A 24,589-nucleotide genomic window follows, 5' to 3' on the forward strand; every position below is an offset into this window, starting at 1 on the left:
TTTTAATAACATGCATTATTCACTACTGAAAAACAGTGCAATTCAAGTAGAAAGAAATGTGTCTAATGAGAGAGTAAAATGAAATGATGTATGCATGCATAACAAACAGTTAGTTTTAATTTCAAAACTAATTTCAAACTTTAATTTAATTTCAAATTATATATTAAATATATTCCAAACATATAGTCATAAATATATTTTATTTAAAATGCCACAATGACATTCAGACATGTTTATTTTCTCAGAAGTCCTCGTGTTCGTCTGCAGGTTCATCATCACCTCTCGGGTTGTACAGGATGTCCATCCTTTGCTCATCTTCATGACCTACTTTTGCACTAGCCACTTCCTCTTTCATCTGTCAATCATCAGACAGGAGTTAGTGGTCTGACTGTTAAGTTCTGAACTTATAAACAAACTACTGAGATTGTATAAAAAATTCACTGGTGTACCATAATAAATGTTATATAATATTTGATGGTGGTGTGATTTATGACTGAATAAAATTATTCTACAAAGTTAGAAGGAAAGGTAAGCTTTATATGTGACCCCTTGAAATTGAGATTTATGAATAATCTGAAAGGTGAATAAATACGCTTTTTATTGATGTATGGTTTCTTAGGATGTGCAAAAAAAAAAAAATCTAAATATTGAGAAAATCATCTTTTAAGTTTCCCAAATTAAGTTAAGTTTTTAAATATTTACAGTAGGAAATTTACTAAACACCTTCATGGAACATGATCTTTACATCTTAATGATTTTTGTCATAAAAGAAAAATCGATAATTTTGACCCATAGAATTTATTTTTGTCTATTGCTACAAATATACCCCAGAGACTTAAGATTGATTTACTGCTCCAGGGTCACATTTTGGGTTTTGCATGTTGATGTCAGCACTGTTTGTCAGTCTGAACTTCCTCTTCCTATGGAAGCACAAAAAAGAAAAAAAAAAGAAAACTGCAACTGCAGAACCTGCTGAACTAGTTTAGTCTAGATTTAGAAATCTGCTCATTTCCAAACAGCATCACATGATTTAAATACTTCCTGAAATAATGAGATCACGGTCTTACTGGTGAGAAGTATCATTTTCCATGCTGAATAAAAGGAAGACTCAAGTCAAATTGCAACCAAAATTCATGCGTGTATTTGGAAGTGGGGAAACCCTGAGGTTAATAAACCGAAACCTAAAAGGGTTTCTTTCAGCAAGAGTTTACATACTGATCCGACAGTCTCTTTCTCAAAGAAGAAGCTTTATTTATTGAACAATACATTGCATGTGTAATCAAAAAAGCGGACAACAATAGTTGTGCTCATGATCCTCCTCTGAACATCTCCTCCTGCACCAGCATCTACTTGGATGTCATCTTGATTAGGTTGCGCTTGTCAATCTCGTACAGACGCCATCCCTCCTCGTGCGAGAGGTCAGCCGCTCCACGCCGCTTGTAGAACTCGATGGATGATGTGTTCCACTCGGCCACGATGAAGTGCATGCCGCTGCATCGAGCCTTCACGGCCGTCTACAGACAATGATAGAGACAAAAAACAATCAATACTTGACATTTTCTCAGCTAATATTTTATTTGGGGCTCTGCTGATTGTCACATCTTTTGCATGGTGGGGAAAGCTGTAATCTGCTGACTGGTCGGTTTGAATGTCTTAGATTTGCTTTTGAAGTCACACGGTCAAGGAAGGGATAAACGACAACTGTAACGGTTGCTCGGTCTCTTTTCTGGGCTTTTCTCCCTCTGCCTTTCTCTCTCTCTTTCAGGTAACATTTTACATCTATCTAGAGCATGTTTTTTTTTTTTGGTTGTAATGAATTAGAAGTACCTCACTCAGCCTCTTCAGGATTTCAGATCCAATCCCATAACCTGAACAGATAAGAAAAAAATATTTATTATAATTATATAATAAGAATACAATAATAACAATAATAATACATTATTCATTATAGTATATAATTCGTTATTAATTTAAAGTATACAATATATATTATTATTATTATAAAAACAAAAAGTAGAAGCAGTATGATTTATAAAAATATTAAAATTGTAATCATAAATATTGCAAAGATTGTAATTACATACATACACACACACACACACACACCACACTCCACTTTCTTTCTTTCCAGCAGTGATAACATCACTTCATACCTCTGAACTCCTTCATCACATAGAAGTCCTCCAGATAAAGCAGCTTCCCAATCCAAGGGTCATAGGTGAAATAGTACATAGCAAAGCCAACTACTGTGTAACCTAATATGGAAACCATAAAAAAGTTAAAACAGTTAAAGAGAAGATAAACTGAAGAGGAAAATCATGTCTGCACTCTGATTCAGCGGCCATGACGTCACATCGAACGCATGACGCAGAAAGATACACTGTAACAATTCCATCATAAATCCGAAGGATACAATATTGTATCCATGATATAAACAGGTTTACATAGATTATAATTTATGTTTTTGACTTGCCTTCAACGGACTGTTCATCTCTCGGCACTTCCGCAACGACGCAGTGATAAAACGGATGGTCTCCGAAACCGTCCTCGAGCAGCTCTGAAAAATAAACAAATTACCATCAAATATTCACAAAACGTGACCTTCACATATTATACAAGGAAATCATAAGGTCTGACTTTAAAAGGCCGAAAAACGGTCTGTAGGCCTACCTTTCTCGGTCAGGACGACCTGCTCCTCCATTTCCTCAAACTTTGCAAGTTCCTAAAATTAACCATCGTAAATTATTTCGCAAACATCAACACGTTAAAAATTTTCCACAAACATTAATAAGATAAAAAAATAAAAAATAAATATAACTGACGCATGCGCCGTAGCCGTGTTTGTACCTTTATGAGTCGCAGTATGTCTGACACGTCCTTGGGCTCGGCTTTCCGTAATATAAAATTGGCCATTTTCTTCTTTTACTCTTCTTCCCTTTTCTTACTAGTCCTCGGTATGTGAAAAGCAGTAAGATTTGTTTCTTCATTCGGTTCTAAGGGGACTACCCTCAGCAGAAAGTCCGGGTTTCTCACCCTGAAGTTGAGGAAACATATGAAGTCTAGAGTCGCTGGAAGCGCTTTTGAGAGAACATCGCGTTCCAGCGATATTTAAAGACGGAGCGCTGACGTCAGCAAGCAGACTAAACCTGAGTCACGTGACCAGTGCGACCCAAAATCATCGTAAATTATCGTAAACTCAATCTCACTGTAGATATATATATATATATATATATATATATATATATATATATATATATATATATATATATATATATATATATATATATATATGAATAAATAGATAATATAATTTTTTTTATTATGCAAGTAAAGAATGTGACAATATTTATTATGACATATATACACAACCAATATTAGTTATATATTTATATTTTCATTTCTAATACAATTTATTAAAAATTAATTACAGTATCTATCATTGTATTTTCAGTAGACAGGTTAATTGTTTCTAAGTTAATTCCTTTTAAAGATACATCTTTTTAATTCTAACATAGTTTGGCATTGAGCACAACAATTTGAAATAAAAGTTAAATGGAAAAACTGACATGAAAATCTGATGACCATGTTGTGGATCACAATAAATATTCCTTTATTTCTTAATTTAATGTTTTAACCTCTAATTAAAAAAAAAATCTAATTGGTTTCAATTGAAGTTCAATCCTAGATTTTAGTGTGGTTTTAGACTTTTGGACCATATCAAAATACAATAACATTGTCACATACAAGGTTCGTTATACTTGTTCTCTATTCTATGCCGGGTTTTTTTTTGTGTGTGTTTTTTTTTTAGTATAAATACTTTAGGTTATGAGTGTGTTTGCACTAAAAAAGGGCACTTTAAATGTCCGAATGATACAGTTAAATAACCAGAAAATCTGTCAGACGCTGATGTTGGATGACAGAATAACCTTGTATAGTTCATACACTAGATGGCTGAAGTCATTTGGGACACAACTACTATTAATATACCACCATAATACATTTTAATAGGGACAGTCTACATTGTGTTACAGCTCATAGGGTGTCATAACCTCAAGCCAAAACAGGAACAACATATTTCACAGTTTGCACAAAAGCCTGTACCGTGCAATCATCTGTGTGAAAATAGGCCTGCAATCTGTTAGTTATTATATTTTCATGTGTTTCTTATTATGGTTGATGACAAATGGTTGTTCTGCTGTATAATCTCTAGTTAACCAACAACACACTTTTTACCTCCAACTTCATTTAGTTGCATGTGATTTCAAGCTAGATTTTCTAACATATAAATGAATACACTTAAAAAAAACAATTGTTTTAATTTAGTCGCATACTTACAGTAGTGTGCAAACTAACATGTGTTTAAATCATCGACAAAAACAACCACAGAATATGAGATTAAACGCTGTTGGTTCATTCACAGGAATAAAACAAGGGGAAATTGTTATCATTATTATAGACTTCAAAGGTTAATGCATTGATGGGTGAATATATTAAAATAATATTCCAATATTTGTCACTTGCATTTAAACAAAGCTGCTGATGATTTGGAGAAGCTGTTGCTATTTTTGTCAGCATGTCTCCTTAGAAATATGAAACAGATCTACTTTGGATGAGCGGCTATAAATAAACACAGCCTTATATAGATTGATGACATTAAAAGATGACATAGATATTGATTTGCAAAGGCATATATCATGCTTCATTCTGTGTGCGATTATAGACATTTCAAATGCAAAGACTTATGGGAGGTTTCCTCTGAGGACATGGATACTTAGTGATTTCCAGCACTCTCAACCCAACAAAAGCATTTATGCTTTTTCTTATATCTAGAAAATAAGATATAGACCTGTTGAAGAAGTTTTAATAAACAACTAAAGGCTCAGATGTCACCGGGCAGGAAGTCATTATTATTCTCACAGCTTTATGTCCTTTAGTGTTGACAAATGCACAACTGAAACATTCAAGAAAGAGGAACATCATCACACATTGATGAGTGTCTAAGATAAGCCATCTCTGAGTTTAATAACAGTTTTTAGTTAAACAGAACAATCGCAGGAGCAGCACATGCGATAATGGACCGGCCTTTACGAATAAGCATGCAATTCTCATTCAGTTTGGTTCTGAACCTGGTAATGTCTCAGGAATCCTTCAGAGAGCACTGCACTCCCACTTCACACATTAACAAACAACTGACTGTAATACACCTGGACTGAGCAATGCATGCAGGACAACTTTAAAGGGGTCATCATAGGATGCCCATTGTCTACAAGTTGATATGATTCATTACAATCGTTTAACCAATCCCATCAATCTGCAAGTCAGGGCTTTTCATCCACTGGTCATATGCTGCGTCCCAATGTGACCACTTATACTATGCCCTTAAACTATGTACTCTTTAGGTAAAGAAAAAGTACACACTTTGAGTGTGTAGTAGAAGAGTAGGCAAACTTTCACATCATACAGTTGCGTCTCTCCATATGTTACATGCACCCTGTCACTGTAAACTGGCCTCGTCACACAGTTAGCATTCTCCATATTTCATTGAATTTAACTTCCTACCATATCGGAGAGAAAAGAAGTAGCATGTTGATCTGTGATTTGCGGGTCTTCATTCTGAGAACTTTGCTCATATTTTCAGCATAATGATGCATTTAAAATTTAATGACCAAACAGATGTTTATAAAATGTTACATTACATACACATGAAATATAACATGGATAACCTTAAATAAAAAAAAAAGTTCACCAGGTTAAATTCTGATTATTAGTAGTGGAAACCAGTTTATCTAAACCTCTCTACTCAAATGTTGGTCATGCACATCCAGCATGTTTGCAGTTATTTAACGGTTTTTATTTGTGTTTGCAGTTCTGAACCGAATCCTTTGCTGAAGCACATTGGATTGGGGCATTATTAGCCATTAGTGTGCACGGATCCACACTTTAAAAATTGACCTGAAATAACAAACCATACGGGGACTTCTGGCATACTCTGCTTTGAGACACACTTATTCTAATCTCACATACTGTTTAGGATGGAAAGTATGAACATTGGCATGCAGGGCCAGTGTTTCTGCAGTGTTGAGCATTGTAGCCAATCACAGACATATCTTTTGATTTCTTGAATGAAATGCTTAATAAGAGATGTTTACATTCAAATCCACTTATCACTCAATACGCAGTTTTGTTCAATGCTGAATTCTGGGGCCTAGCATAAAGCCGGTTTAGCTGGCTAGCCCGGTAAGTTTCAGTTTAGATTGCGCAAACTCTGGGTTATAGGTACCAGGAATGTAGCTCTGCTTTAATCTGTGTGCATCGCCATCACCTACACAAGCCATCACCATACGTCGATTAATCACAGCCCTACTTTACATACATTTCCTGAACAAAAATCTTCTCGTTTTATTTGGTCAACATACTAAAGTTAAAGGTTTTACAGAAGGGATCTCTTTTATATATCAGAAAATAGTCAGAAAACAGCCAGAAAACAAACACATTTCACCATTTTTAGGGTAAAAAATATTATATGATGAACAAACCTCTCAGTAAAAACCTTAAGAAAAAACCTGCTAAGTTTGGTTTAAGGGATGCTGAACTGGAGAGGGGAAAAAAACGAATTTTTAGAAAATAGCCTTTAAATTATATTTATTGTGACTGAAATCTCTAGAAATGCAAATAGAGACTGACTGAAGTGACTGAAGTTTAGTCTACAGTGTCTAGCTCAGTGCTGGGGAAAGTTACTTTTAAAACAATTGTGTTAGAATATTTCATTACTCTCTAGAAAAAAAGGAACTAATTGTGTTTTTATGGAAAGTAATAGCATCATATAGTTTTGAGTTATTTTGTTCACATCTGGGCTGGGCTTTCACATCAAAAGGGAAATGAATAAGCCTCAAGCTGAAAGAAACAAACCTGAAGAATGAAGAATAGGAATGCATTAGAAGTTCAGTGCTCTTCAGCAATAATAAAAAAAAGAAAACACAAATCGTATGTCTATCTAAAAGTCATTTTTGCTTTACCCACCAACGCTTGTCTCACCTTAGTAGATTCATTTTGTTGCCAAGTATAAAATGAGGAAGATGAGGGAATAAAGTGTAAAAAATATGTTCTATTTTAAACGTTTTATTAAAAAACAAATTTCAGTATGATTTAAGATTGAAGTATACAGAAGAAGTGAATATGCCACATCTATATAAACATCAGTACATATGATTCATTACATTACAACCTGATTCATGAATGATTAAATCACAAAAGAAAATAAATATTTTATGTACCTTTTACTTCAAAACAAGAAAAATATTTTTCGAAATGATGTCGAGAGAATTACACATCTAAAGGTAGAAGTGATAAACTCTTGTCAGACATTGCAATAAAAAAAACACACAATGATTTATGGGTATTATGGGTAAGAATTAAAGGTTTGGGATGTAACATTACACCCTGAATGCTTCAAAATGAGTTTTGAAGATCTGTCCACTTTAGTGAACACCAGCACCAGAGTTTCAATCACACTGCAACAATCTCCTGACACCCGGTTTACTCCTCATCGGTCATCTTGAGCAGGTTCTGCTTGTCGATCTTGAAGAGCCTCCATCCTTCCTCCAGCGAGAGATCAGACGCTCCACGCCGTTTGTAAAACTCAATGGAGGACTTGTTCCACTCAGCCACGATGAAGTGCATGCTGCTGCACCGAGTCCTGACCGCCGTCTGGAGAAAACCAGCAAATGATTGGAGAAAACTGACTGAGTACAAGATATACAGCTGGGAAGAACATTAGAGGTGCTGTAATGTTAGATTATTAACCTGGGACTAATTATTAACTAGTATTGTATACTTTGAGCTTTGGTACCCTTGTGAAAAAGAAGTAGACTTCAGCATACTAATAATAAACCAAAAAAAGAGCTGGTGTGGAAACAATTTTCAGTCAGATATTGTTTGTAAATTTCACAAATGCGACCCTGAACCACAAAAGCAGCCTCAAGTCGCTGGGGTTAATAACAAAAAAAAAAAAAAAAAAAAATTGTTTGGGGTCAAAATTATCGATTTTTCTTTTATGCTAAAAATCATTAGGATATTAAGTAAAGATCATGTTCCATGAAGATATTTTGTAAATTTCCTACTGTAAATATATTTACACTTAATTTTGGATTAGTATGCATTGCTAAGAACTTCATTTGGACAACTTTAAAAGTGATTTTCTCAGTATTCAGATTTGTTTTGCATCGTCAGATTCTAGATTTTCTAATAGTTGTATCGCGGCAAAATATTGTCCGATCCTAACAAACCATACATCAATGGAAAGATTATTATTTTAATATTTTTTTTTACAGAGTATATACTTTAAAACGTTCATACTTAAGTGCAAACTGAATGTGATGTTTTCAGACACTTAACTGCTTGTTATTTGCAATTCAATATACATAAATAAAATAAGTTTATATTAAATCAAATGCATACTTTTTTTACTCTAAGCAGTAAGCAGTACATCTTTATGTTTATGGTTCACTAAAATATTCTTTAATGTGATGTTTTTGAGGATATTTGTAATTTCATGTAGTAACGATGATGTTAATATTTTGTAAATTTAAAATATATAATGAAATTTATAATGCACTTTTAAGTAAATATCATTACAAAGTTCACTTCTTAAAAGTGTACTTAAGTGTGTTAAGAAACAAAGTCATGAAAGAGTATTTCTAAGTACATTTATGTAGGATTAAATTCCATTAATATAATATAATATAATTTTTTTTTTTTTTTTTTACATATTACATTATTTTTAGTTTTTAAAAATACACTTATATGATTGTATACTACAACTGCACATTCAATACAATTAAGCGCACTTTTCCTCACTGGCCATAGAAATAGATGTTATTGATCCTTTTGGTGTTATATAAAGGAAGTTTAAAATTACCTGACTCAGTTTCTTCAGGATTTCAGACCCAATTCCAAAACCTAATTTTAATAGAAAGAAAAGTGCGTTACATGACGGTGTCTCATGATATCTGACATCTTAAATGAATGAGGTCACATTCATACCCCGAAACTCTTTCATGACATAGAAGTCCTCCAAGTAGAGCAGTTTCCCAATCCAGGGGTCATAGGTGAAATAATACATGGCAAAGCCAATGATCACATGACCTGGAAACACAGTTTAAATTATTGTTTCCAGCAAGAGAAAAGCATTTCTAAATCAAAGATAAATCAGAGTTCGCATGAAGACAAATGCTGTTGGTCTGCAATTTGCTTAAATTTGTTTTAAATTAATTTCGTATGGGATTCACGGCACCACAACCCTTGCATACACCACAGTCACGTCATTCCAGGTGTCACAGTTTGGCTGGATCCATCATTTCACTCTTTCTTTTCATATTTATTCTGTTGATTTGAATGTTTATACCACAATGCAAAAATATTTTCTAGGGATGCACTGATAAGAACATATTGTCCGATACATATAACTGATCTTTTTTTTTTATTATTTGAAAGCCGATAACCGATATGCCGATAAATCTTTATCCAAGTTTTTATATACTTTTTGAGAGCCTGATTACAAAAAAGGTCTCATCATTAAAAGCCACATCCCAAACACTGTTTTGAAAAGCCTGGTTTGAAAAGTGTACATTTTAAATATAGTTTTACTCTCCCAATATCAAATTTCATAATAAAAAGTCTTACAAATAAATAAAATAATGCATAAATAATGTAATCAAGATGTCTCAGGTCAAGAGTTTCTGAAGGATATAATCCATTATTTATCAGCTTTAAGATATCGGCCAAATTTTCTTATCGGACTGATATCAATAATAGAAAAAATGAGTATTTATTGGCCAATACCGATATGGTGGCCGATATATCGTGCATTCATAATATTTTCTTACATAATATTTTTTTCTGTGCATTTACTTGTGAAGTAAAATATTAAATAAAAAAATGTTTATATATTTTATTGTATTCATATGTATATATATATATATATAATTATATTTATATATTTTATGTATACTGCATTTATATATAATAAAACGTATATACATTTTCATATATAAAATATATTTTTATTAAATGTTACTGATGCATTCTTCTTAATTTCTTATGTCATTTTGTTTCTCAGGTAAACATCTCGATTTACATTTTTTTTTTATATATGTACTGGAAAACAAGACAAAAATACTAAGAATTTTAATATTTTTAAAGTAGGGTTAGAAACTTACTAAAGACATTTGTCTTTAGACAAATCATTTACAACATTTTAAAATGGCTTTTTTTATTTTTGTTCTTCATGATTATTTTACTTTTTTTATGTAAAGCACTTTAAATTAGCATTGCGTATGAAATGTGCTATATAAATAAACTTGCCTTGCCTCGCGTTTTTAAGGCATTTTTCAGAAAACAAGACTTAATATCTATTATCTTAAGTATATCTGTATCTTGATTTAAGAAGAAACAGGATAAATACTGAAGAAGAAAATCATTTTTGGCAGTGTGTATACTTATATATTTTTCCTAAAATAAACTTTTTGGGTGAACGGACACTAATGAACTAAATGCACGTCATGTTTCTTGTATGCGTAAAATGTGCGCTGCAATGCAAAGTGTTAACAAACACAGTTTTTCGTCATTATGCACAGAAGCACGCTTTGTAACCCAAGTGTCAGTGGGAGATATGGAAAAAAGCATAACAGCATGAAATATTGTGCATTGAAACACAAACTTACCATCAACGCTCTGCTCCTGTTTGGGCACTTCTGCCACGATACAGTGATAGAACGGATGATCTCCAAACCCATCCTCCAGCAGATCTACACGAGCCAAAGAGCAGCCAGAAGAGTCAAAACACAAGCTACAAACTCTGAAAATATCATTGCATTTACCTCCAAATGTACTTACCTTTCTCAGTGAGAATAACTTGATCTTCCATTTCCTCAAATTTTGCCAGTTCCTAACACGAAACATGCATATTCAGGTTTGAAAATCATAAAGTTAGGATTACTAACTATACTGTAACGCTCCAGATTTCATCATCACAACATTTAAGGTCAAAAGAAAAAAGAACGGAAAAAACAAATAAATAAATAACATTGGTGTAGAAATAATTTCAATCATAAATTGCTAGTAAATTTCACAATTTCAACAAATAAATACAAACATTTGAATATAAATATAAAAATACAACAACATTAAAAAATAATATAATATAAAGGAAACTACAAAGAATCTACGCAACACATTAAACATGAAATTTAGAAAAAACTGAACTACTATTTTCTTGAAAAGCATACTTCAATAGTCTTTATTTCTAACTTTGGAAAATTATTTTTGCAGCGTAGCTACACAGATTTTAAACGGCCTTAAATAGCATCAATTTGGTTTACAATTGAATTACATACCTTTATTAAATATTCTAAATAATAATAGCAATAATAGTCCTAATATACATATTATAAATAAATAAATAATAGTATAAATGAAACAAATGCTAAAAAAACAATGAATATAAAACAATTGAATAAATTATAATAAAAATAATAATATAAAGAAAAATGCAGAGCAACTGCATGTAACATTAAATTCCGGTTTAAAACTGTATTTCATACCTTTATGAGTCGCAGTATGTCAGACACATCCTTGGGTTCGGCTTTCCGTAATATAAAATTGGCCATTTTCTTCTTTTGCTCTTTTTTCCTTTGCTGACTAGTCCTCTGTATGTGAAACGTAGTAAGATCTGTTTCTTCATCCGCTTCTCAGAGGTTTACCCTCAGCTGCAAGCCTTCTGCTTGGAAAGGCATCCAGTGGCTGGTGTGATGAAGCGTCCGCTGAGCTCAGAGCTGCGATGCTTCCTCCTTTTATTGATGCTCAGGAGGGGTGGAAACCTTCAGGCCACTCCCAGAAAAACCTGCTGTGCATCGGGTGCTTCCTGAAAAAAAGTGGTCTGTTTGTGCACTCAGAGCAACATGGGTTAATGTTTATCATTCTAGAAAGATCCTCACTCGTTCATGTTCTTCATTTTCAAACCACAGATCATGTTTTGTACATAAGTATCCTGATTTACCAAAAAAAGCAGACCTTTGAATTTGCTGATGCAATCTAACAGATTGTGGCCAATGCAATTACAATTGCACAGAAGGAGATTTCAAATTTGACAATTATATTACTTCTGTAATGCATATAGGCCTATATTTAAAAAATTGTATGGAGAGCTGATATAATGCTGCGATACATATAAAAATACACTTTAATTACCGAGAAATACACTAAAATAAACACTTACTTAACACAATATTTACTCTAAATTCACATAAAATGGAAACAGATATTCAGAAATAAACAAGAAGACTGTCACCTGATTCTACTAGACACTTTTGCTAATCAACAAGCGAATAATCTGATCAAACAAACAAAAAAAATCACCAAAAGATAATAAAACTACACTATACTATAAATAATATACAAATAAAATATCAAATGAATGAATAAAATAAAATTGAAATAAATAGTATTCAATGATAATAATGTAAATATAAGTTATAAAAGTAATAAAAAGAAAGTCAAAACTAGAAAGTCAGTGCATATTTGTAATTTTAAACAAGTAATTTGACCACAAAAATCTGAAAATAAAATATTATAAAAATATAGCAATAAAATTAATAATATACACAATGTAAATAATATAAATGATAGTATTAATAAAAAGTATATAATAAATAAATTGCATATTATGAAAACTAATGAAAATTAATAATCAAATAGTTATAAAAGCACTAAAAAGAAAGTCATCATTTGGAAAAATTTTTTATAAATTCCAAGGTCCACAAAAGAAAAAAGGGTAAAGCATCACAATTTGACAACCAAAAATGAGTCTTGATTATGAATGCATCCCAGAGGATCGAAGGAAACCTGCAAAAAACATTTAAAAAAAAACCATAAAAACGGTATTCTGTCAAGTTTGTATGTGACTTTATATAAATCAGGGCCAGCATGCTTGAGGAAGTTCACTGTTTTGCCACGAGTTAGTCTGTGGTGAGGTGCTTTTGTGTATCATCAACAAAACTCGACTTACAGTTGGTTTGATGGAAATTACAGTTACGACAAAAATGTAGGACAAAAGTCCAAATGAAGCACAGCCTGGATATTTCAGATTTTCTCATCTTTATTAGTAATTTCACCTTCTTTGGTATGACAGTTCAAGTTGATCAAGTGTTTCTGCAAATATAGCTTTTAAACAAAAAATATGTAAAAAAAAAATAAAAAAAAATAACTAAGGTGCAGATGATGGAAACCCATTTGCACGTGCAACTGGATGATATATAAATGTAAAAATATAGATAATATTGCAACAGATTATCCTAGACTGAGTGACTTCAAATACAGACTTTTCTTGAAACATGACACTGACAGCATTTCCAGAGTTTTCTCACCTCACCTTTGACCCAAACATGTGACTGGCCTTTGCTGCACACACAGAGTATTACAGTAATACGCAAAACTAAAGAAACTGGCCACTTTCTTCTATTTCTATATTCATTGTCATCAGTGCAAAAAAATTACCAACTGATTCAAATTCTGAGGCAAAAAAATAAATAAAAATCTTTTACGGCTTTAAAATTATTTTTTTTTTCAGTTTATAATATTCAATTCTTAAAGAATCAAATAGTTGTTGTTATAGTTGCATGTATAATAGTCCCACATGCATAACTTTAATGTCTAGCAGTTCATACGTTTGCACTTCAATACCATGACTTAGGTGCCCTTGAGCAAGACATCGAACCCCCAACTGCTCCCCGGGCGCCGCAGCATAAATGGCTGCCCACTGCTCCGGGTGTGTGCTCACAGTGTGTGTGTGTGTTCACTGCTCTCTGTGTGTGCATTTCGGATGGGTTAAATGCAGAGCACAAATTCTGAGTATGGGTCACCATACTTGGCTGAATGTCACTTCACTTTGACCTTAACATCTGTCTGGGACAAGGTCAGGAAACTTTAAAAGCTTGACACGGTTATGTTTGCAGTAACGCAGTCCTTTCCTTAAAAACAGTCCCATGTTTCCTGTTCACAGTCATTTCTGATTTTCTACACATTTAATTTCAGAAAAACACCCGTTTTGTTGGGATTGTGCTATGAAAGCTGGTTCTACATTGCCCTCTTGTGTCAGACACATCATTTTAAAAATTGTATTAATTTTGTCATTATTTAATATTTCTATATTTTTTTATATTTTAGTACATAGATTACATAAATGAAAATATGAAGTATACTCAGCAACTAGCTAGAATAAAAATCTAATAAAGAAAAAAAAACATTTAAATGAACAAAATTTTTTTTCTTCATGGTTTTAGTTTTCTATAATAACTCTATTACAAATATCTTCAATAACACAATATTGTCTAAAGTTTTAATGCACACTGCAAAAATTATTTATCACTTGGCAATTTTGTCTGGTTTTCCAGTACAAATAATTTAATATTCTTAAATGAAGATAAGATGAGAAGCAAAATAAGGTCTTTGTTTATAAAAAAATAAATAAATAAAATAAATGAAAGAAAAAGAAAAAGATTTTTAAAATTATTGGCCCTTTTTTCTTGTAAAAAGCAAAAAAAAAACCTTTTTTTTTTTTTGGAAAAATGTCATTTTGCTTGTAAATGTATCTTGATTTAAAATATTTAGATTTAAGAATATTATTTGTACTGGAAAACAAGTCAAAAATGCTGAGAAGGAAAGTCGTTTTTTCCAGTGCATTTTTCTAGACATTCTCAGTAGATATTTCCACTGCTTTTAACATTTCCTTAATTTCTATGACCCGAACAATCAGACACACATTGCAGGGAAGAAACAGGACTACATGTTTATCAAAACTCTCCTTTTATTCTGTGCTTCAGAACAAACACGTGTAGTGAAAACATTCAGCTCAGTTGAGTTTATCAAAGTACTTGAGTTTTCCAGCGGGGTCTGGGATAATCTGTGAGGAAAGAAGAGAGATACTGTAACCTGAGACCCCACACACACACACACATACACACACACACACACACACACACACACACACAGAACTCTTACCGTATCACTGCCAGGCTTCCATCCAGCAGGACACACTGACATCAAAGAGACAGAGAGAGTCAGCAACACCAAAACCAAACCGTTACGTTTATCTCATGCACTCTCATGTACTTAAGTATGCGTGATATAAGATATTTACATAAGATATTACAAGATATTACAACATTCTGGTGGATAATGTATTGTAAAATTAGAGACTGACTGACTGATATATATATATATATATATATATATATATATATATATATAAAACACACAAACTCCTATTACACATTTCAAGAATATGCTTGTTTTTTCCCCTTTATTTATGTTTATGTACATTCTAAAAAAAAACAAAAAACACTTTTTTTCTAGTCTAGATATTTTTAACTAATAAAAAAAGATAGATTTTTCTTGTTAGTTGAATGCAAGCATTTGCTTTCATTCATTCTCAATCAAATCTCTCCATTTGTTGCCCATTTCTTAGCTACATTTCACATTTTGGAAAGGCTACGATATGCGGTTATATGGAAATAAATGCATAGATAATCCAGACGTTATTTAATCATTTCGAAGATAATTTTGAATTGGCTTTTATTTTTATATTTGAATTTAAATGTTAGTAATTTTGCAATGTGCTTTGTCCCTTTTTTTGATAATTTTTACATTTTTAAAAATAAATAATATTTATTTCAGTTTTATCTCAAATGTAGTTGCCAAAGCAAAATCTTTTCATTTAATATTTCTATTGTTTGTATGTATTCTATTTGTATTTCAATTTCAAAATCAATTTTTAATAGTTCTTTTAAACAATAACAACTCTGTTCTGAACGTGAACTGATTCAGACTCTCAGACACTTGCGCTTCTGCTAGCGACGTCACTTGCAGTCTTTATTTTTTATTTTGATTTTTTTTTTTACTTTTTGTTTGAATTTCCCAACATTTTATAACAGTAGCCAGGTGGCGAAGACAAGAAAAAATAAACTAAATTACAATGTCACTTGCAATCTCTACGTGCACTCTCCGCTACCTGTGACACTTGCAATCAACACAAATCGTGCGTGTTGCCAATGGAGACAAGAGTTTCGCATTAAGTTTTGCGTTAAGCATTTTTCCATATAGAATAAACTGTCTACATCACTGTCTTTGTCCATTAAGCTACATTATGTGTTTTATTTATAATGATTTTCTATAGGAGGAAAACGTTTAATGTAGGCTACAATTTAACGCACTGCGTTCTGTACTCATCTGCTTGACTGTACGGAGCTGATCCTTTTAAAATCACTTAATGCATTTCATAATGCACGTTCATATTTGCTGGTCTGTATATACGTTGAGTCAACAAGACATATAGGCTAGGCCTACTGAATTGTCTTTATCATCTTAGTCTGTTATTAGGCCACATTAAGCGTTCGCATTGTGTTCATAGCCATCTGCTAGCCTTGTAGTACATTGAATAATAACTATATATCGAATTTGGTCTTTTAATTGAACTTAACGTATCCTAATACATTATGCCATATTAAGTGTTTGTTTTTTTCTACAGGAGGAAAACGCTTAACGAAAGACTTTGTGCATTGCGCTCATATTCTGCTGTTCTGTGGCCACGGATTTGCCAGTCTTGTCTTTTTCTTGCAGGACCCTGTACATTATACTAGTAGGCCAACTAATTTAGTTTTAATCATTTAATCACCAGCGCAGCGTCTTGTCTCCATTGGCAACACGCACGATTTGTGTTGATTGCAAGTGACGTCACAGGTAGCGGAGAGTGCAAGTAGCGATTGCAAGGGACATTGTAATTTAGTTTCTTTTTTCTTGTCTTCACCACCTGGCTACTGTTGTAAAATGTTGAGAGATTCAAACAAAAAGTTATAAATAGAACAAAATAAAAAAAATAAAGACTGCAAGGGACGTCGCTAGCGGAAGCACAAGTGTCTGAGACTCCAAGTGCAAGTCTGCAGCCAGACCCTTCTCTTTGATTGGATAAACCACTGTCTAGCGTTTTGCATGACCATGATTTTTTTTTCTTTCTCAAATCTCAAACTCTGCATTTGCATCCAAACGTGTTAAGGATTAAAAACATTTAAATCTCATAAATCTCTATGTTAACATTGGCAGCCCATGTAAACACTGTTATAATATATTTTTCAAAAGTGTGTCATCGACACAATAAATGGCGTACCTTCTCCGTGTTTATCGGTGTACTGGAAGGCCTGCACCAGTCGGAGGGTCTCGTCCACAGAGCGTCCCACCGGCAGATCGTTCATAGTGATCTGTCTGAGGACACCTTTACCATCGATGATGAAGAGACCTCTAAAAGACAGCAGAGGATAAACCCATCACCACAGAACTCAGCAGGCAAGACATTCGTGTAATACTGGAACATACGCTTTAAAATCAGGGTTCTGGTTTTTCACTTTCCATTTGTTTCCGATTACCTTAAATAGATTTTCAAAGATACATTTGTTAAAATCCATTTACTGTACAATATTAAGGTTAAAAAATGAAAAAAGTCCTGGTTTCAGTACCGGAGCGTGTGCCCTTGATCCTCAAGAAAGACGCCATAGTCCTTGGATATCTGATGAGTGAGGTCAGAAAGAAGAGGGATCTTCATTTGTCCGAGACCTCCTTGTTTCCTGGGCGTGTTGATCCTGATGAAAGAAACCAGCGGTGAGTGCATTCTTAGCCCTCACTTAGCTAAGAGATGAAGGAGTGTGTTCTTCTCACCAGGCCAGGTGAGTAAACTGAGAGTCCACCGAGCAGGCGACCACTTCTGCATCGATGGCCTGAAACTCGCGCACGCGATCACTGAAGGCGATGATCTCGGTAGGACACACAAACGTGCTGCGAATCAACACAAGCGGGCAAACGATTAGAACGAAGTCTCTTCTGCTCACCGAGGCTGCATTCATTTGATCAAAATACTTATGTAGTCATGTTTTGAAATATTACTACAATTTAAGAGGACTGTTCTGTCTATATGAATATCTGTATAAGTGTAATTTATTCCTGTGATGCGCAGCTGTATTTTCAGCATCATTCCTCTAGTCTTCAGTGTCCCATGATCTTCAGAAATCAGAATAATATACTGATTTACTGCTCAAGCAACATTTCTGATTATCATCAATGTTGAAAACAGTTGTGCTGCTGAATATTTTTGTGGAAACTGTGAAACACTACCATTCAAACAAGAAAAAGCTAATTTATTATTTTTTTCTTCATCAAGGACGCATTCAGTTAAAGACCTTTATGATGTTACAGAAGATTTCATTTCAAATATTTTTTTTTAACTTTCTATTAAATCAAGGAATTCTGAAAACCAATGTATTACGGTTTCCACAAAAATATGATGAAGTAGCACAACTGTTTTCAACATTGATAATAATTAGAACCATTATTAATAACTGAGCACCAAATCAGCATATCATTATGATTTCTGAAGATCATGTGACACTGAAGACTAGAGTAATGATGCTGAAAATACAGCTGCACATCACAGAAATTCATTATATTATTAAATATATTCACATAGAAAACTGTTATTTGAAATTATAATATTTCACAACATTACTGCATTTACACAAGAGACCTCTTTTAAAAACATTGACAATCTTAATGATTCTGAACTTCCGATAAGTGCTTTATGCATTCAATCATCTAACTTGAAGAATAATATATAGAATAGAATGAGGTTTGTGTAGTCAGAGCTCACAAATCCAGAGGGTAGAAGAAGAAAACCAGGTATTTTCCTTTATAATCTGACAGTTTCAGCTCCTTAAACTCGCCGTTGATCACAGCTGTTCCTTCCCAGTGTGGAGCTGGCTTTGAGACTGAAAAGAAAGGAACATATCACAACATCTATAATTATTGCATGCATGTTAGTGCATATGCATGAATGTAAACTGCTGTATCTTTAGAGATTCGATAGCATGCTGAAAAAAAAATGTTTTGGATTCAAGTCTTCAAGCATGACGTGTCCTTAAAGGGTTAGTTCACCCAGATAGCAAAATTATGTAATTAATAACTTACCCTCATGTCGTTCCAAACCCGTGAGACCTCCGTTTATCTTCAGAACACAGTTTAAGATATTTTAGATTTACTCCGAGAGCTCTCAGTCCCTCATTGAAGCTGTGTGTACGGTATACTGTCCATGTCCAGAAAGGTAAGAAAAACATTATCAAAGTAGTCCATGTGACATCAGAGGGTCAGTTAGAATATTTTGAAGCATCGAAAATACATTTTGGTCCAAAAATAGCAAAAACGACGACTTTATTCAGCATTGTCTTCTCTTCCGTGTCTGTTGTGAGAGAGAGTTCAAAACAAATCAGCTGGATATCCGGTTCGAGAACGAATCATTCAGTTCACCAAATCGAACTGAATCGTTTTAAACGGTTCGCGTCTCCAATACGCATTAATCCACAAATGACTTAAGCTGTTAACTTTTTTAATGTGGCTGACACTCTCTCTGAGTTCAAACAAACCAATATCCCGGAGTAATTCATTTACTCAAACAGTACACTGACTGAACTGCTATGAAGAGAGAACTGAAGATGAACACCGAGCCGAGCCAGATAACGAACATTAGACTGACTCGTTCACGATTCAAGAACCGGTTGCATCGGTTTTCGGATCACCAGTACTTCTTTCGTACAGTTCGATTCAATTAACCGGTTGAAGAAAACAGTTCACCGGTTCTTTTGCGCTCGACGTAATGACGTCATTGGTGATGATTGCCCTTGATTCAAGCCTTCGGTTTACCTGCGCTCATAACACTAGCACAGAATCAGTTCAGAATCAATCACCAAAAGAATCAGTTCGGTTCAGACGCCCTGTGAGTCAGTCTGCTTCACACTGAATCACACATGCGCAGTATCATCAGCTCCTCGGTTCTTCTTATCTGGCTCGGCTCGGTGTTCATCTTCAGTTCTCTCTTCACAGCAGTTCAGTCAGTGTACTGTTTGAGTAAATGAATTACTCCGGGATATTGGTTTGTTTGAACTCAGAGGGTGTGTTCATCTACAGCGATATCGTAGACTTGATTGCAAATAAATGCACAGACACTATTTAAACTGAACAGAGATGACATCACTGAATCCAATGATGAACTGACTTTAATATCATTTTGCATTATTGACACTGTTTTCCTAATGAATGTTGTTCAGTTGCTTTGACGCAATGTATTTTGTTTAAAGCGCTATATAAATAAAGGTGACTTTGACTTAGGGCTGGACGATTATGGCCTAAAATCAAAACCTCGATTAATTGAACATTTTACCTCGATTACGATTAATGAACGATTATTTTGTTTCGGTTTTGTTTTTTTGCCCTCATAGTTCACTGACAAGGTTTGTACTGTAAATATGATTGACTATCAGCAGTTATTTTATCTATGTTCATAAGATTTCTTACTAGGGTTGGGTATCGTTTGAATTTTATCGATTCAGATTCCGATTCTGTCTGCTTATCGATTCCTAGTTTCGATTCCAGTAAGATAAAAAAATCCAATATAAAAAAATTAATTCAAACATTTAGATGTCAAACATTTTTACAAAGCATTCTGTTGCAGCTGAATAACATGAGCAAAAATCAGCAGCCTACAAAACACTGCAAGAGGAATTTTGCCTGTGATTAAAAAAATACCATAGCAAAAACAACTAGATTAATATAAATTTCAAATATTAAAGTGTTAAAGACAAGTAAACAGTCAGTAATAAGATAGGAACAAACAAATCAATTAGCAATATCATAAATAAATACATACAACAACAAAAAAATTCAGGTACAGAAACTAATTAAAAGTTTAAAAACATTGCATAGTTTTTGTTTTATAAATAGAATAAAGATTAATCAAGTAAAGTTATTAAATATATTCAGTCAAGATCAGTGAATGATTTACTTTTGTTCTTTGATTAACATTAATGACAGGCAGCGTGTTTATTAGGCTGTTGTCTCTTTAATCAAAAATACTGCACATGTGTTTTCTTTCTCATCTGTTTATGAATCTGTTCACGTAAGACAAAAACGGCTGCGTTTATGATGATATACAGATGTAGTTTTCTGTATCGTAGCTTCGACTCGGAACAACCTTTTCTACAGTGAAAATACACAGAACAGTCCGAGAACGGACACAAACCGGGAACCCGCAACGCGACCGCCGACTGCTGCTCTCTATGCACGCGCTTGTGTTTCATGTGCGCTGCACACAAACATGCTATAATACGTTTTGAGATTCTAAGATACTTTAGTGATAAATCACAGGACAGCGCTGACAACTAGTTTCTGCGTTCCTCTGTGCACGCGGTCTTCATAGCTAACGTTACTGTTTATATGAGTGTTCGTGCCACAGTGCAGCTGCGCGAACATGGTAGCTCGATGTAAGAATACACATCCGAATCATCTAATCGCTTGAATGTCCAAACCATAAAACAAATACAACTGACAAAGTTTAGTGAAGACGCAAGGCTCACGCGCCATCAGTATGTGTTGAACCGGCTTTCACCTCCGTGTTTTGCTTTTATGCCACTGACAGGCAGAGTCATGTGGCTACACACGCACTAGTATGCTTTTAAGGGGGAAGTTTTAACAGGATTAAAAAACCGAGATAACCGACATGGGAAAATTACGTCGGTTAGAGGTTATGATTATTTTTCGATTAATCGTCCAGCCCTACTTTGACTTTGACTGAGAGCTCTCGGACTAAATCTAAAATATCTTAAACTGTGTTCAGAAGATGAACGGAGGTCCTACGGGTTTGAAACAACATGAGGGTAAGTTAAATTATTAATAAATGGTCTTTATCCTTCAGCATAGATTTTTAAGAGATTTTAACCATTTTGCACTGTCATATCCTAATCAAAAATATACCTGGAGTTGTTTTATTGTGTTAGTAATCCTTTGTCGAACTATTCTGCAATCAGAACACTGACCCATACTCTAGCAAATTTCACAAGGAGATTTAAAATAATGTTTTCACCATGGCAGACCTTAGAGCTCCTGAAGTAGTTTAACATCCCGAACGAAGCTTATTAAGGAATCTTTCAGAACATATTTTCACGAAGAATAAGGATAAAACAGAATAAAATTGCAGTGCATTGTATTTTTTTATTTACTGGGAAACAGCTTTATAGCTTATGCTGTGAAATTGTAAACAATCCTTCGAATAAAGTGCCAGTGGCATGAAACCTGAATGGAACTCACAATTTAAAGTAAAATCCATCAGAAGGTTGTCCGGAAAAAAATTGGACACCTGCTGTGTGAAAAAGAGCAGTGAATACTTAGAAAAAAAGTGCATTTCAAATATCTTTAAACATTTACCTCTCTCATTCAGTCATAATTAGGCTGCACGACTGAATTTTGAACTGGTAAACGACAAACTGATCACAGAACATGTTTGTAAAGCTTTAAATGTTAACTGTTAAAAAGCAATGTTATCAGCTTTTACGACTAAACATGTGCAAACAACATTGTACTGGAGAATCTGCACAAATAAAAATCTTAGGGGCCGTTCACATATCGTGCCTAAAAACGCGTGGAAAACGCTAGGCGCACCGCTTTCTCCTTCTTTCCAAAGCGCTCGGGCAGAAGCGCTAAGCAACCATGACGTGCTCTCTCCTTGAAGACGCGGAAATTTCAGCAAAGGATAAATGGATTTGCAGCTCAAAAAATCGCTTGCAGTAGCTCTGCTACTAAATTTATTTCAAAATAGAAATCCATATACAACTATGATCAGCTGTTCCTTTCATCTTGACTGAGCTTTTAACGTTGTTACGGGAAAGGATGAAGCTGATTGGTTAGTTCTTGTCACATGACCCGCGGTGCGCTTGCAGCATTCTGAAAAGTTGAAATGTTTTTAACTCGATGCGGTGCGGTGCTGGAAACAACGAACTAGAGCGCGCAAAAGACGCGATATGTGAACGTCCCCTTAAACAGTTCAGTAGTGCAGAGTTTACAGGTTACTCTTCTTTTTTGAAGGCTCAAAGTAAAGTACTCCCAGTCTCCCACATCCCGCTAAATGCTGCAGAGACGCTGTTCGGGAAGCACGTGACATAAAACGAGGCCAGCTATTGGCTATTCGCTACTTCTCCTGCTGTACTGGCTGAGTAAAACCTCCGGTGGCTCATTACTGCCACACTTTGGTCACCGCAGATTTGAAATATGCACGAAATGAGCCGCTTACGGCAAATAAAAGTTATTTAGCAACGAATCGATGACTAAATTAGTTGACAACTATTTTAATAATCGATTTTTATCGATTAAATCGATTCGTTGTTTCAGCTCTAATAATGCATCAGATGAACAGTCATGCTGACAATCCTTCTGGAACGATTGATTTAAGACTATGCTATATCATCTTGTTGACAGCTGTTGGATATATATATATATATATATATATATTGTAATTAACATTTTCATCGATATTTAAAAAATATTAAGATATTTATTTAAGACTTTGTTTTTCATTAAAATCCATGCATTGAGCATGTATGTAGTTGCATAAAAGAGAGAAACGCACTTTTGGCTTTGCTCAGGTGAAGGGAATGATCAGAGACGGGGACGCGGAAAGCCTCTCCTGGATAAACGTGTCCACCGGCGTAATTATGACACTCCTGCTCCTTCTTCCAGTCTGCAGCGTAACACAGAACCGACTCGGTGAGTAAAAGCAGCGTGCAAAGCACTCCGAGCCATTCTCTGGGAGTCTTAACGCAGCGACTGACATCCATTGCTGAGTCTTGCAGGAAGCGCATCTCTCTCAGTTCGATTATTATTCCTCCTTCAGGGCGCGCGCTCACATCGTCGATCTCTATGATGATCGGATGGGCTGCAGCTGCGCTCTATTGAGCGGGTCTGACGGCGATTGATATGATGTAGAGATCTGAGTTTTCCGCTCCAGCGCGCCATTACAAATAATTTATTTATTTATTTTCCTCCATTAGAATCCATCGTCAGTCACGTACCAACGAAGAATTCATTAAAGTTTTTTATTAATATTTTTTGATTAATCATCAACAGTGTAACAGTATTTGTTGTTATCCTGCATAAAGTGCACAAGCAATTTATTTTTATTTTGATAACGTCAAATAAATAAATCATAAATAAAACCCTTCATACTAAAATAATTATTTCATTTTGTTTACCTGCATGTCATGTGATCATTAACGAAAATCGAGAACATCAAACATGTAAATGTGATTCTTAATTATTAAAATATTAAAAAAAAAATATCTAAAACAAAAGCTCACGTTACTCCTCTCCTCATCAGGTTACACCATAGACAGTACTGGCTACCAGTAGCGGCTCGCATCAAATTCAAGGTACTGATGCTTGCCTACAAGACGACTACTGGCACGGCAACAACATACCTAAACTCACTGATTAAATCTTATGTGTCCTCCAGAAGTTTGCGCTCTGCAAGTGAACGACGCCTTGTGGAGCCATCCCAAAGAAGTTCAAAAGAAGTTCACTGTGTCCAGCTGGTGGAATGACCTCCCAATCTCAATTCGTATAGCTGAGTCTTTACTCATTTTCGAGAAACATCTAAAGACTCATCCTTTTCGAC

The 24,589-nt window shown here is 34.3% G+C and overlaps 3 protein-coding genes across 4 annotated transcripts; all 3 read right to left on the reverse strand.

Moving 5' to 3' along the window:
- Window positions 1-1,230: 1,230 nt before the first annotated feature.
- LOC132140063 (diamine acetyltransferase 1-like) lies at window positions 1,231-3,102 on the reverse strand. Its single transcript, XM_059548854.1, has 6 exons — window positions 2,848-3,102; window positions 2,671-2,722; window positions 2,474-2,557; window positions 2,154-2,255; window positions 1,828-1,868; window positions 1,231-1,514 (listed from the first exon to the last, which is right to left on the reverse strand). The coding sequence occupies exons 1-6, from the start codon at window positions 2,911-2,913 to the stop codon at window positions 1,347-1,349; spliced, it is 513 nt and encodes a 170-aa protein (XP_059404837.1). The 5' UTR covers window positions 2,914-3,102; the 3' UTR covers window positions 1,231-1,346.
- A 4,073-nt stretch (window positions 3,103-7,175) lies between these two features.
- Window positions 7,176-11,839, reverse strand: LOC132140064 (diamine acetyltransferase 1-like). The gene is made up of 6 exons (XM_059548855.1): window positions 11,601-11,839; window positions 10,894-10,945; window positions 10,722-10,805; window positions 9,043-9,144; window positions 8,918-8,958; window positions 7,176-7,707 (listed from the first exon to the last, which is right to left on the reverse strand). Exons 1-6 carry the CDS (start codon window positions 11,664-11,666, stop codon window positions 7,537-7,539), a joined length of 516 nt encoding a protein of 171 aa, XP_059404838.1. The 5' UTR covers window positions 11,667-11,839; the 3' UTR covers window positions 7,176-7,536.
- A 2,981-nt stretch (window positions 11,840-14,820) lies between these two features.
- Window positions 14,821-23,781, reverse strand: LOC132140066 (peroxiredoxin-4-like). 2 transcript variants are annotated; one of them, XM_059548861.1, is made up of 7 exons: window positions 23,546-23,781; window positions 18,746-18,863; window positions 17,761-17,877; window positions 17,562-17,684; window positions 17,216-17,346; window positions 15,016-15,089; window positions 14,821-14,985 (listed from the first exon to the last, which is right to left on the reverse strand). In XM_059548861.1, the coding sequence occupies exons 1-7, from the start codon at window positions 23,775-23,777 to the stop codon at window positions 14,836-14,838; spliced, it is 945 nt and encodes a 314-aa protein (XP_059404844.1). In that variant the 5' UTR covers window positions 23,778-23,781; the 3' UTR covers window positions 14,821-14,835. The 2 variants fall into 2 exon arrangements, with proteins under 2 accessions (XP_059404844.1, XP_059404845.1); XM_059548862.1 differs by having other exon boundaries at window positions 14,843-14,956; window positions 15,055-15,089.
- Between the last annotated feature and the right edge of the window lie 808 nt (window positions 23,782-24,589).

This window comes from Carassius carassius, chromosome 4, assembly GCF_963082965.1.
Source record: "Carassius carassius chromosome 4, fCarCar2.1, whole genome shotgun sequence".
Lineage (NCBI taxonomy): Eukaryota > Metazoa > Chordata > Actinopteri > Cypriniformes > Cyprinidae > Carassius > Carassius carassius.